The following is a 14,169-nucleotide window of genomic DNA, read 5'->3' on the forward strand; positions in this document are numbered from 1 at the left end:
ATTTGTATCAGCTAAATAAAAGGAAACCCCTGCTATTGTTAACCAACCATCACAAATCCCTATTTAGTTGGAAATCTGTGATTAGGAAAAGAAAGAAAAATTACTGCTAAGTTAAAGTAAATGTAATTTTGAAATAAGGACTTTTACATAAAGTAAAGTTGAAAAAAAATTATGTAAAACAAAAGGCAAATGAACTTGGCCTGCATTTTTCTTAAATCTTGTGTGTTCTCCTTTATTACTGAAGGTATTCTGGTTAAAACTTTCTCTCCCACAAAACCAAACAGGATTTGGGGCGCGGCGCTAATTCTTGTAATTAATCATGTTTATATCAGTGTTTCCACAGAATGATTCTGATGTCACAAATTCATCATCTCATTTCTGGGTTAGATGTTCAAATGTTCAAAAGCAGCAGTACACGGTAGAGGTAGGGCAGAGTAGTTGCTTAAAAAAAAAAAAGTACAATAAATAGCTTACGTCACACATTTTCAAAGGTTTCCTCAACATTAAAGTCCTCAAGTTACACATGATACAGAGACAACATTTAGGGACTTGACGTTTAGGATTTTACAAAATATTTTTTAAAACAGAAGACCAGTAAATTGTTAATCCTTCTAAATACAACCAATTCCCTGCACTGTTTTTTGTAATCAAAATATTACAGGCTAGCACTGAAATAGTGCAGAAAATCTTGACAGTTAAAGTAACTAGTTCATTAGTCGGTCCTCATTTGACCAGAAAGGGTAGTCTTTTGGTTAAGATACCAAACTTGGACTCATAAAATGTGGGTTCTGTTCACGCCTCTGTTCAGATTTCCTCAGGTGACAAATTTAATCTCTGAGCCTCAGTTTACCTTTTATCAATAGAGAATAGCTCCTTATCTCACAGGGATAGGATATATTCATGCATGTACCTGTGGTATTTAGATATTATAGTGATATGCCCATTAAGAATCTTGTAAATGTGTTTTGCACATTTACTTTCTCCATTTCTCTCTGACTGGACAAAACCAATGTTTGGTAGATTTTTATTATTTTATTTTCCTTACAGGAAACCTGTGGAAATATTTTAATCTGACATTCTCCATCCCTTTGAAGGCTGTGTAAATTTATTTTTCTTCTTCTTTGTTTAATATAGTTTGAATTTTCTCCTCTTTCATGGTTTTGAAGGTCAGCCATTAGCAAAATTTGTTGCATGAAAGGCGGCTGCAAACCCCAATATGCGATAACTATAAGACTAAACACATACATGAAAGGAAACAATGTTTGCAAATATGTAAGTATGTTCAAGAAAAACTGCTACAGGGAGATGAAGCCAGTGGCTGGTTTTCAATAGTCTCCTTTGAGAAAGATATAACTTGAATATAGCTGCCAACTTGTTGATCACATGTCAAAAGCTATGGATCTTTGCAGTTAATCTATACTGAGAATTATAAAAATAATTAAAAGTAACTAAGAAAGTTAGTTAAAATGTCCACTCAAAACTGGAGTGACAGCAAAGCAAGACCTGGTCGTAGGTCTGGAGACCTGCACACAGGAAACAAGTTAGAAATCTGAGAAAGCAGTACAATAAAGAAATAAGTTTTATTCACTAGAAATTAATTTACATACATAGGGCATACAAACAACTGGATTTGTACATGTCCAACTAATGAAACAAAAAGAAAGGAACAAAAAGAATAAACGATGCTATGAGGGAAACAAATTAAAGCAGCAAGGAGGATGGGGATAAAAGTAAAATAAACAACAAAAAAATTAAGGTTGCAAGAAAACTAGCATGAAGAGGGATACAAGAGAAACAAATGGAACTGAGCTTCTGTAAAAGTCAAGTTAAACTTCATAATTTGACCCATATGCAGAATATAGCCTATAAATATAATGTATAAATTAGCCTATTCTATATGCAAATGTAAGACGCTTAAAGGAAAAATAGGCAGAAGCATTTGTGCAAAGGAAAAGAACGATTTAAACAGGCAAAACTTAAATCTGCCTCAGATTGGTGCTGAAGTAGATTGTTTAGAAGAAATAGACAAGACAAGTAAAGGAAGAGATGGCATTGTTTTACACAATGCTAATATTTGGGAAGGAAAAAAACCCTTGGAATTCCTAGGAATCACTATGGACTCCCAACAGAATCACTCTGGAGATTGGGGAGGCTTCAGGGACTATTAGCTTAAAAAAAGGTCTAATAAGGTTATGCAAGGTATTTATAAGGCTAAAAAATGTAAATCTGTTCATGGTAATTTATAGTCATAGACAGTACTAAAGTGGGACCACATTTGAAATACAGTAATCCAATTCTGATACACCATGAGGCATTTAACCTTTATGACCTTTAACCTTTGTGCAAAATAAAACTAAGTTGAAATCTTGAATATTTTAAGACCACGAAAGAAAATGTATGTTTATTCAATCCCAAGAACTCAGGATTTAATCAATCCTCAATTATTTCAGTTAAATAAAAAGGAACTACATTGAAGTCAATGGAGTTATATTAGTATAAAACTGGTGTAATGTGCAACTGGAATCAACTCCAGCAAAGGAAAAAGTTTGCGTACACAATTCGAAAGATACATATTAAGGAGAAAATTGTCTGAGGTAGCAATAATCTGCCTACATCGAGTTTTATTTAAGGGGAGAGCAGATACATGTTTTTGGATTAAACGGAAGACTAAAGTTATAATCCTTATATAATGTTACGGGCAAAAACACTACAACAATGGAGTACCAAATTAGAATATCTTTAAAATACAGCACCAGTTAAAGACAGAAACAGTGCACCAGTCACAACACTAATCAAATGTCTGAGATAAAAAAGCTGTAGTACGAAGGCGTAGCAAAAGTTCCATAATGTACAACAGAATCCAGTAATTTGGGACTAAGGTATATCATGTCAAAGTTAAAATGCTACATTCCAAGAAATTACACAGAATACTGTCAATGTGCACTTGATGTTTGGTCTTTGGTTTTGTGCTGCAATAAAGGATCTGTTTTATGTTGGTATAAAATAATTAAAATGTACAACTTGCTCCATGTATTTTCTTAAATGTACCGTGTAGTCATGTATAATTATGTATTGATGTAAAACTTCAGACCATTAAGTTGGAATATCAGTTCAATACCTAGACAGACTACAGAAATTCAACTGTTTTACGATTACTCCATATAAAGACATTTTATTTTCTCCTCCTTAAAATAATGAGGGGTTAAGATAGCTTGTCTCCTCAAGCAGCAACAATTCAGAATGCCCACCAAGTAAAGCACTTAGACCAACTAGATTAAATAAAATTCTAAATCTACCACTAAGGAGGTTAAGGAAATAAATCTGATAAGTTAATTGTTGTGTTTTGTTCTTTTAAAAATGCAGTGAATTTTAGTGTTTATGAAAAGAAAAGAACACACTAAAAATATGGCACATTAGACAAGTATTGTGTAAACTTTCCCAAGCAGCCCCTCTATTATATACCATAATTCTGCAAACCGTACCTCTAACACTGTTACTTTAGTCCTGGGCCTTACCTGAGCAAAGAGTCAATCGTGTTTAAGTGTGAGGTGGTTTTACCAACTAAAAACTACAGATAGCACATTCAATTAGGCAATAACTGATGGATATTTGGAGCCTCAATTAACCCCACTCTTCCTTACTCCCCATTTCTTTAAAAAAATAACCACACAAGTTTCAAACATTTTTGAATGACATTTTTTTGAGAGACATTTAGTGCTTTTTATATCACATGGAACTGTTTAGCAATCTTACTTCATTGTCTAAACAAAATCTGAACTAGCAGTATAAAGATTACCAATTTTCTGATTTTATTAATAAAGACTATATTAGCAGTCAGCTTCTGAAAATCTAGTCAAGAAATAATGTAATTATAGGTTTAATTTTATAATTCTTCTAGTCCATATAACAGAAATTAATTTAACACAGGCCTCAACACAAATTAAAGCTCCAGACCATAACCAAATCTAAAATCTAGATTTGGCAAAAAGTTGATCCCAAAATCCAAAAGAAGGATTTTAGGGGTTATCAGGAATATAGACCAGGAGAGGCAAAAAATATGGAAGATGGAAAAAAACCTCTCCTCAACAGCAAAACAAAGATGAATTTGAAATAAATTAACCACAGTCTAATTGTTAGCATTATGGTGTGTGAGGATAAAATTTGTAATGCCCAACATCCTAGTTATCATCTCCTACTTTGCCAGCATCTAATCATCACAAGCATCCACACATCCATTCTGCCTTAAACAGCACATATTATAGCTCATAAGTGTATTGTTATGAACAATGTTCAAATAGTGCTAAACATATGTTAGTATTAGCGTCTTACCCCATTCTGTCCCATCCCCTGAACTTCTTGCTTCTCCAGCTCCTTCTCCATCTTCTGCTGTTACTAAAAAATCAAATTCTTTCAGAGCTTCTTCAGTATCCGGGTCATCTGTAAGGTCTGCAGCTAAACCTTCATTACCAATCTGCAAGTGAATAATAGAATATATATTCTGTGTTTTAAGAAGATTACGTCTATCACACAAGCAGACAAGTTTTCTGCCAGTAAGAAGAAACTCATCTAAAATATGAGTTAAGAATGGGACAAGTCATTTTAAAGAGGACTTTTTTTTGCAAGGGAAGAACATTTTGAAGTATGAAGTGCAGAAAGCAAAGTACGTACAACTAGTCATAGTGTTATTTCAGCTTCTCAAGAATTTAAAGAAAAACCAAGCACCTGACAAGGCAGGATAAGAGGCTCACCTCAAGTCAAAGCTCTCATCTCCAGCTATTAAAGAAAAAGCAAGATACAATGCAGCAAGAGGGCCATCATGATGAAAAGTGCTTCAGTGACCAAAAAAAGAACATCAAGCTCTCCATCGCAATGACCATACACTCACATAAACTAATCCAACACTAACTAAATGACTAGTGAAAGTTTCAGGAAGAAACAGCAAAGTCCTATACAGGAGGCGCAACTTCACAAGAACATTAGGGATGGGAGGAAAAAAAAACAATCTCCATCTGCGAAGCTGGCATAAAACCTGCACCTCCGATGGAATGTTCTCCCCAGCCCACCATAAAGCATTTAGTTTCTTCTCCTTACAAATAATCCTTGCTTTTCCAGAACTTCTTCAGGATACACCCTTTCTTACACAGCACCCTCCATTATATAGGCCCCACAAAACAAACAAATCACCATCAAACTGAGAAGCAGATGAGATTCTTGGGAGCTCATCACTGCAGCTCCATGATCAGATGAGAGTTCTTGCTAAATCAAGTAACCATCCCTAACAGGACAGAGTATACTGCCTTTGCATTACTCCTAGCTGGCTGAGATAGTGAGACTGAGAATAGGAAATATACTTGGATCTACACAGAGAACACCACCACAAAGGTCGCCAAGCCAGTTATTAACATACAATCTTTAAAATGGCAAAAAGAGAGAAAGCTCTAAAAAGCTAGGTCTGTGAGGAGGAATGAAATACAAAATTATTCAATCTCTAAGTGCTGGCAGCAAACCAAAAACAGAATAAGACTTTGGTAGCAATCTTAGTTATTGTACTCACATCTACTCACAAGGATGTTATGAGCACTAATTACCTCATGTTTAAAACATTTTGAAGATGAAAAAACACTATTATAAGGAGCTACACCAAAACATGCTGATACCACATGTTCACTTACATATCATACAGATAAAGTAGGGTACCTATTTCAGCGTAATTTATTCAGGTCTATTTGAAACATGGGCTTCCACCAGGCTATATTTTATAAGCACTGCTTTCAATATGTCAGATGTACATGGCCAAAAGGCAACAGTAAAAGCTCTTTACTTTGTGCTTTTTATTTATCCGAAGCTTTTCTTTTCCTTCTGCAATATCTTCTATCATGTCATTCTCTTCTTCTTCATCACTATCATCTGCATTTTCTAAGAAATTAAAGGTTTCAAGAACATCACCAGAGTTCCTACAAAAAAAAACAAAACAAAACAAAAAGCCTATAGTGGTCAAATTTACTAGCTGACTTACAGTGAAGGGATTTAGGGGATTAAGTCAAATATAACTCTACTATCTAACTTTTAGAAAGCTTTTAAAAAGTTTTAAAAAGTCAAAAAAATTCCAGGAAAACTGTCCATCTAAATCTATATGATGACTCAAAATTGAAAAGCACCACTCAACATGTATGGAAGAATTTAAAAACAATACTTTATGTTAATAACACCAACTTAAATTATTAAAGCTGAAACAAAAATCTAATGTTCACATAATGCACTACTGATTTTCACAGTACAAGCTGATATATCTGAAAAATATGATTAGTGATTGTCAGTTATGCTTATAGACGCCTTATATGTTAATCAGTTTACTTTCAGGTTCTTGTGAACTCACATAGCTGCAATATTTGGATGATATAACTGACTAACGTGCCACTGATCAGATAATTTTTTTTAGGACCTGAAGCTTATATGAGCCTAACCGGTTTCTCACTACTTGCATAACATAGCTGTCTGAATCTAATAAGTGAAATAGCATATTAATAATATAAGTAGGGTATGTTAGCCAACTATCAAGCATATCACAATTTTACATCTCTGCCTACCTTTTGATTTCCTGTCCCTTTTGCTTAGATGAAGGAGATTCACCTCCATTAAGGATCTGTTCTAAGTTCTTCGTCTCCACTGAGCCATTTGGTTCTGAACTGGAGAGCCCAAGTAAAGACCTTACCCTCTGGGACCGTACATCCAATATTGTGTCTGTGTAACCTACTTCCTGAAGATACCTAGGTTGGTTGTGAAAAGAGAAAGAACAGAAAAATACATTTATAAGAAAGAGAAAGGATCTAGGGTTCATTGCTGAAAAATAAAACAAAAACTAAAGAGGAGATGGGAAGCTAACGGAGTTTATCATGTTTCAGAGTAGCAGCCGTGTTAGTCTGTATCCGCAAAAAGAGGAACAGGAGTACTTGTGGCACCTTAGAGACTAAAATTTATTAGAGCATAAGCTTTCGTGGACTACAGCCCACTTCTTCGGAGTTTATCATATAATTTACTGAAAGGACCCCGTCTACCCAAAATCCAGGTGTTCCACCTGTGGTTTACTTCTCATTTCATTTCCCAGGGTTTAAAGCAGTGACACAGCCAAAGATTCTCTCTGCTAGTACTGTTTCAAAGAAAAACGCAGTCTATATAGTCTTGCATACCGAACCAATATTTACCCATCTTGACTACATGAATTTCCAAGGCAAAGTGCAAACATGTAAATAATTTCTAAAGCTCCAGAAGAAAAACTGACTACAAATATAGATACTCAACTATATTACTTACTGTCTTAATAATTGCCTGCCTTGCTTCCAGGTCAGTTGACTATTTTGAGGTACTGTAGGAACCTCTGTCTCTTTGGTTTCTTCTGAAATGCAAGGAGATACACATTAGTGTTGCTCATTTTACTCTACCAATTTTAAAGACCACAGAGGGAAGTGAAGATTTCACTTAAACATTTTTAGACCCCACACAATTTTTCAAAGACCAGTGGTGTGTCTTCTGCTTAATGAGCCTAACGCTAGACTCAGATGGTGTCCTTTACAAATCCACATTCCACAACCTCATTGATGATCAGCAGATCACCATTAAACAGTTATAAATGTTTTGGAAGTGCTGAACTTGATTTAACCAATATCAAAAAGTCTCACATTGTTGCACATATTAGGATGTTTGTATATACCACGTAGTCTTTTTTCTACCGCTAGCTTACAACATAAATTTTCTGATACAAAGTTGACGAATTGCCATTATTCAGATAGCATCCCTTAAAAGGCTATTCAAAGTAATGTCAACTATTTCATTTCATTTTTTACATTACAGCAGCTGACCTGCTCTGGCTAATTAACTCCCTTATTCCTTAGGGGATTCTAAATACTACACAGAGCACTTAAGAAAAAGTCTCATTCTGATTCTCTATTCCACTATATTTAATGTCCATTAATTTAGTATAACAAAACTGGTTAGCAGAAACTTGATTTTTCTTAAAGGAACATAGTTGTAAATTTTTTTTTAAACTTTAATAAATAAAAAACAAGAAATCACAATTTTTTACTAATACTGTTTAAATAAATTCCATTAACTTATATGTGGGGAAAACTAAGCTAAACTGTCATGAATACAATATTAAGGAATGCCACCACTTTTACTCTCCAGCAGCAACTGACACCTTGAACCCATTCCACTTTAACAGGTGTTCTATTATATCAGCCTATAAATCGTGGAGTAAAGAACTAAGAGGAATACTGATCTAGAGAGAATTCAGAAGTCAGACTTGTATGTCTTTTAGAGAAATGTTAATGAACACCAAGCCCATAACCTGGACAATATTTTATACTTTAAAGCAAGGAAGAAGTGCCTGAAGGTGTGCCCATACTAAAAAAAAAAAAAAGGGGGGGGGGGGAGAGAGAGAGAGAGAGAGAGAGACTGTCTAACCTGACACTTAGAGATTCATTGCCTAGATGACTTGTGGATATAACTGCATTTCCAGTTAGTAGCAAAGAGGAAGGCCAAACTTTATTTATAACATAGCGTCCCAAAGAATTGAATTTCAAGGAGGGGCCAGCCATGCAATAAAGGTCATCCTTACTTCTTAAACAGTCAAATTTAATCAAGGGAAAAATCTTCCTCTAGTTTCAGATCTATAAGAGACAGAATTTGTGGAAATGTTAGTTATAAGCAACATATTGCCTATGTTGTGAAGTCTACTTTACTCCATGTGCCAATGTGGGCACACAGATTTGCATCAGGGCATTTCCTCTTGATCTGACACAAACCTGTCCATTTTTTAAAAATATGTAAAAAAATATGACTTTTCCAGGATAAAGCAAACACAAATTTTTATTATACAATAACAGAGAACAAAAACATGTAGAATTTTCTACATATATAATGTTTATTCCATTGTTCAATTTTCTCCCTAGTTATCTCAAAGAAGTTTATTTTACCAAGTAAATAAAAGAGTGCAATATCCCAATAGACACTGTAAGATCCTTCAAGGGCTGATGGTAGAAATAAGATAAACCAAAAACAAAAAAATTATTCATCTACTAAAACCTCTCTCAACATTTGGATCTTTCTGAAGGAGAGAAAGATAACGGAAGTAATAAAGGCTCAAATAAAAACTTGCCAAACACCAGTATATTCAGTAACACAGCTCCCTGGAACCAAACATCTGTTCTCAAAGAATTAAAAAATGGTTACCTAGCTTTCGTAACTGCTGTTCTTCGAGATGTGTTGCTCATGTCCATTCCATTCTAAGTGTGTGCACACCCATATGCATGGTCGTCAGATTTTTGCCTTAACGGTATCCATAAGGTCTGCAGTGGCGTCTCCTTGAGTGCCGTGTTCATGTATCAGTATATCAGGCGCTACCGAACCTATGCCCTCTCAGTTCCTTCCTGACGGCGACTCCAACAGAGGGGCAGGTGGGTGGGTAACGGAATGGACATGAGCAATGCATCTCAAAGAACAGGTACGAGTTTTTTCCTTTGAGTGCTTGCTCATGTAGATTCCATTCTTGGTGATTCACAAGCAGTGCCAACGGAGGTGAGCTCGGAGTTCACAGTTTGGCAAGCTTGCAGCACTGCCCTGCCAAAGCCAGCATCGTCCCGGGCCTGCTGGGTCAGCACATAATGGAATGTAAACGTGTGGACAGATGACCAGGTAGCAGCTCTACAGATCTCTTGGATCAGCACCTGAGCCAAGAAGGCCGCTGATGACACCTGTGCTCTAGTTGAGTGCGCTTTGACTATCGTCGGTTGAGGCACACTTGTGAGCTCACTGCAGTATCAGATGGAGGCTGTGATCCAGGACGAAATCCTCTAAGCAGACACTGGGCAACCTTTCATCCTGTCTGCCACAGCAATGAAGAGTTGCGTTGACTTACTGAAAGGCCGTGTCCTGTTGATATAAAAGGCCAGTGCCCTCCAGATAGCCAGGGCATGCAACCTATGCTCCTCTTTGTAACTATGTGGCTTTGGAAAGAAGATCGGTAAGAAAATGTCCTGGCCGGTATGAAACTCGGAAACTACCTTGGGCGGGAACGGTGGGTGTGGCCGCAATTGGACCATGTCTTTGTAGAACACCGTATAGGCGGGTCCGACGTAAGCTCCCTGAGCTCAGACATTCTGCGAGCGGACGTAATTGCCACCAGGAATGCAACCTTCCAGGAGAGAGAAGGAGAAGAGAACAGAAAGCCAGAGGCTCAAATGGAGATCCCATGAGCCTCAACAGCACAAGGTTCAAACCCCTGGAAGGGACCGGATCCCGGGTAAAGATTCTCCAGACCTTTCAGGAATTGAGCTGTCATGTCATGAGCAAAGATTGACCTGCCTTGGAACGGAAGGTGGAAAGTCAAAATAGCAGCCAGGTGGACCCTGATTGAAGACAGTGACAAGCCTTGGAGCTTGAGGTGCAGGAAATAGATCACCTGCAGGGAGGTATACTTGGCCCGGACACGCCGATCCAAGGCCCAGCACATAAGCCTTTTCCATTTTACCAGATAGATCGCTCTGGTGAAGGGCTTTCTGCTACCCAACAAGACCTGTTGCACTAGGGTCAAGCATTCCCACTCGTCTGCATTTAGCCATACATCAGCCATGCAGTCAAGTACAGTGCCTCCAGGTTCGGGTGCAGGAGACTGCCGTGATTCTGAGACAGCAGGTCTGGCCAGAGAGGGAGTCACAGCGGCTCGGCTACCAAAAGGTCCAGCAGCATGCTGAACCACTGCTGGTGAGGCCACTAGGGAGATATCGGGATAACCCTCACCCTGTCCTGCTTGATTTTCACTAGGACTCTGTGGATTAATGGACTGGCGGGAAGGCGTATATCAGGGCCCCTGACCACGGAAGTAGGAAAGCATATGACAGGGAACTCCTGTCCATCCCCTGGAGCGAACACAACAACATGTGGCATTTCCTGTTCTGGTGGGACACGAACAAGTACACCTGGGAAGTCCCCCACTTCTGGAAGATCATACTGGCCGCCTCCGGATGGAGCACCACTCATGGCGATACAAGAAGGTTCTGCTGAGGCGATCTGCTAGAACATTCTTGGTGCCGGGCAGGTGTGCAGCTACCAGTTGAATGGCATGCCACACACAAAAGTGCCAAAGGTTGAGAGCTTCTTGATATCGGAGCCAGGTCATCAGCCCTCCTTTTCTGTTGATGTAATGCATCGTGGCAGTATTGTCTGCGAGTCCCTGCACCACTTTGCCCCTCAGGTGGGGCAAGGAGGCCTGGCAGGCCAGGCAAACTGCTCTGAGCTCCCTAAAGTTGATGTGGAGGGACAGATCGTCCTGCACTCATCAGCCCTGGGTACTCAGCTTGCCCAGGTCTGAAGCATCAGCGATCAGGGTCAACGACGGGACAGGGTCACAAAGGAGACTCCCTGAAATACTGACAGCCTCCAACCACCAATCCAGGGACTATAGGATGTGATCTAGCACCCTGACCACCCAGTCCTAGATCACTCTGTTGGGGGTGTAGATCGAAGCTGGAGGTGGAGCTGGGCATGACTGGCCACATGGCCGCCTGTAACTATGTGGCCACATATGTGTAACATATGTTACAGGCGGCCATGTGGCCCAACAACTGCAGGCAGGTGTGAGCTGTGGTGAGCGGGCAGCTCCTCACATGAGAGATCAAATCAGACATGGCTGGAAAATGCGCCTCCGGGAAGAAGGCTCTGGCTTGCATGGAGTCGAGAACTGCTATAATGAACTATGCGTTGGACGAGCCCTAATGTGGATTTTTTCTCATTTATCAACAGACCCAGGTCATGGCAGGTGGAACGCACCACATTGAGACTTCTCTGCACCTGGCTCTGGGACCTGTCCCTGATGAGCCAGTCATCGAGGTATGGGAACACCTGGACACCAACATCTGATGTAAGCGGCCACCGGCGCCAGACATTTGGTAAAAACCCTTGGAGCCGATGAGAGGCCAAAAGGGGAGCGCCATGAATTGGAAATGGCGTTCGCCCACTATAAACTGGAGGAAATGCTGTAACTTTGGAATATGGAGATGTGAAAATAGGAATCCTTCAAGTCGAGGGCAGCGTACCAGTCTCCTGGATCCAGGGAGACCATACAAAATTTCAACTTTTTGAGAGACTTGTTGAGGTATCACAGGTCCAGAATAGGGATGACGACGATGATTGCACCATTGGGGGAGGTTCCAGGACTTCTTCACGGTGGTGCATACTTGATATGGGGATGAACTGGGCTTCCGTGCCTGAGAAATCCCCTTCTGGTGACCACAGTGGGGCCATCAACACCTGGCTGTGATTGCTGGCCATTGCTGTTAGGGACTGGTGCCAGAGCAAGGTGATCAGTGCCAGTATCAAGGGGACCAGAGATGCGATGGGGAGCACTCCCACGATGCGGGCAACCGGGACCTGCGCCTAGAAGACCATCTGCAGGAGGGTGAGCGATGTAGGTAGTATGGCGACTGGCGTCTTGCTCTAGGTGATACACGTCAAGATGGTGGCAACTGGGAATGTGGCACCAGTGACCAAGGATGAGCCCCAGGGCGCCCAGACTCCAGCGACCTGCAGCACGGAAGTGGAGAGCGCTGCTTTGTCTCAGGGAAATGGCGGCGCTCCACTGCCCTCTAGGGGTCTTCACATCTGACTTGCGCATGTGGGGAGCCTTTGCTGGTTCCTATGGCACATGCTGCATCAGCGGTGCGGGTGGAGGCCAATGCTCTCTTGGCGCCAGAGGAGCCTGCGAAGGTGTCTGTGCCGCCAGGGTTTTGGGTCCCAGGCCACTCCTGGGAGTCAGCGGTGGACCTTTCACAGGACTAAGAGCTCCGGTTGGAGGGGTGCAAGTGCACAGTTCTGGAGTGGCCAGACAGCCTGAAGCAGGTCCTTTGCCAATGGCCCATGGCCCTTTTTGCTCAGTGCTGGGGTTTTAGACATTTTTGGGCACTGGCAACGGGGAACAGTGACGGGTGCAGGGGAACTTCATGAGGAGAGCCTGAAGCCAAATATCCCACTCTTTTTGTGTGCGGGGCCGGAATTTCTTATAAATTCAGCACTTGTCTCTAACGTGACTCCCCTAAGCACCTGAGGCAGCTGCTATGGGGGTCATTTACAGGCATAGGCTGTTGCAGTCTGCATGGCTTAAACCCAGGAGACTGGGGCACGCCCTGCCTGGGGCGAAGTCCCCGCTGGGACCCTAACTGTTAATTATTATGAATAAAACTATTTACAAGGCCCTACGTCTCAAAGATAATAGACAAAAACAGCTAGCCCTTGCAATGCAAGGGAAGGCACTCCGAGTAACCACCACAGGTGGTAAGAAGGAACTGAGAGGGTGTAGGATCGGTGGCACCTGATAAATCGATGCATGAGCGCTGCACTCAAGGGGGTACCACTGCCACCCCTACAGATACTGCTAAGGCAAAAATCTCTGACAACCGCGCATGCGCACACCTAGAATAGAATCGTCATGAGCAAGCACTCGAAGAAGAACTTTCGTTATTAATGACTGCGCACATTATGGCAACCATTAAGAGTTGCATAAATAGCAAATCTTAAAAAAAAGCAGATAGCAAAAGAATGAAAATAAACGTGAAATTTACGAAAAAAAAAGTTACCTGATTCAAAAGTTGGCATTTTCAGGTCACCTTGGTTCAGTTCTGTGCCATATTTTAATTTATGATATTTTGCCCTGAAAATTAAGCATAATCAGTATATAAAAAAGAAATAATTTCTTAAACTCAAACACCTCTTAATATTTTACAATTAAACAAACATGTTAAGATACAGAATATATATTTCAATACTTTTATTTAGATAATTACTGAAAAGTCATTGAACCATCGAGTCAAACATTTCAAAAACATGAAAGTGTGCTCATTTCTCATAACCACATATATCCCAAAATTTTATTAGTAAAGAAATTGTATTTGAGAACTTGTGTATTATTTATGAAGGATTTTATTTTATGTCAGTAGGTAAAAAGCTTTTCAGGCTGTTCAATCTAGTCAGGATGGATAAAGACAAGGATTTATTTAAAAAAAATTGAAACTTTAAAAATTTTAAAATATTTTTCTTTTTAAAAATAACCTATTTAAAATTAAATTTTAAATTATGAAAACATGTATTAGGGCCTGAATTTACTATAACCTATTAAAATAA

The 14,169-nt window shown here is 39.7% G+C and overlaps 1 protein-coding gene across 3 annotated transcripts in view; it reads right to left on the minus strand.

Annotated features, from left to right (window-relative positions):
- The window catches only part of STRN3 (striatin 3), a 101,956-nt gene that overhangs the window by 41,335 nt on the left and 46,452 nt on the right, over positions 1-14,169 (minus strand). For all 3 annotated transcript variants that reach the window (XM_005299168.5, XM_005299166.5, XM_005299169.5), the window contains exons 3-7: positions 13,626-13,699; positions 7,312-7,393; positions 6,588-6,767; positions 5,822-5,954; positions 4,330-4,471 (exon numbers count right to left, since the gene is read on the minus strand). In XM_005299168.5, the coding sequence (XP_005299225.1) occupies positions 4,330-4,471; positions 5,822-5,954; positions 6,588-6,767; positions 7,312-7,393; positions 13,626-13,699 (611 nt within the window). The remainder of the gene's footprint in view (positions 1-4,329; positions 4,472-5,821; positions 5,955-6,587; positions 6,768-7,311; positions 7,394-13,625; positions 13,700-14,169) is intronic.

The sequence above is a fragment of the Chrysemys picta genome, chromosome 4, assembly GCF_011386835.1.
Source record: "Chrysemys picta bellii isolate R12L10 chromosome 4, ASM1138683v2, whole genome shotgun sequence".
NCBI classification, from domain to species: Eukaryota; Metazoa; Chordata; order Testudines; family Emydidae; genus Chrysemys; species Chrysemys picta.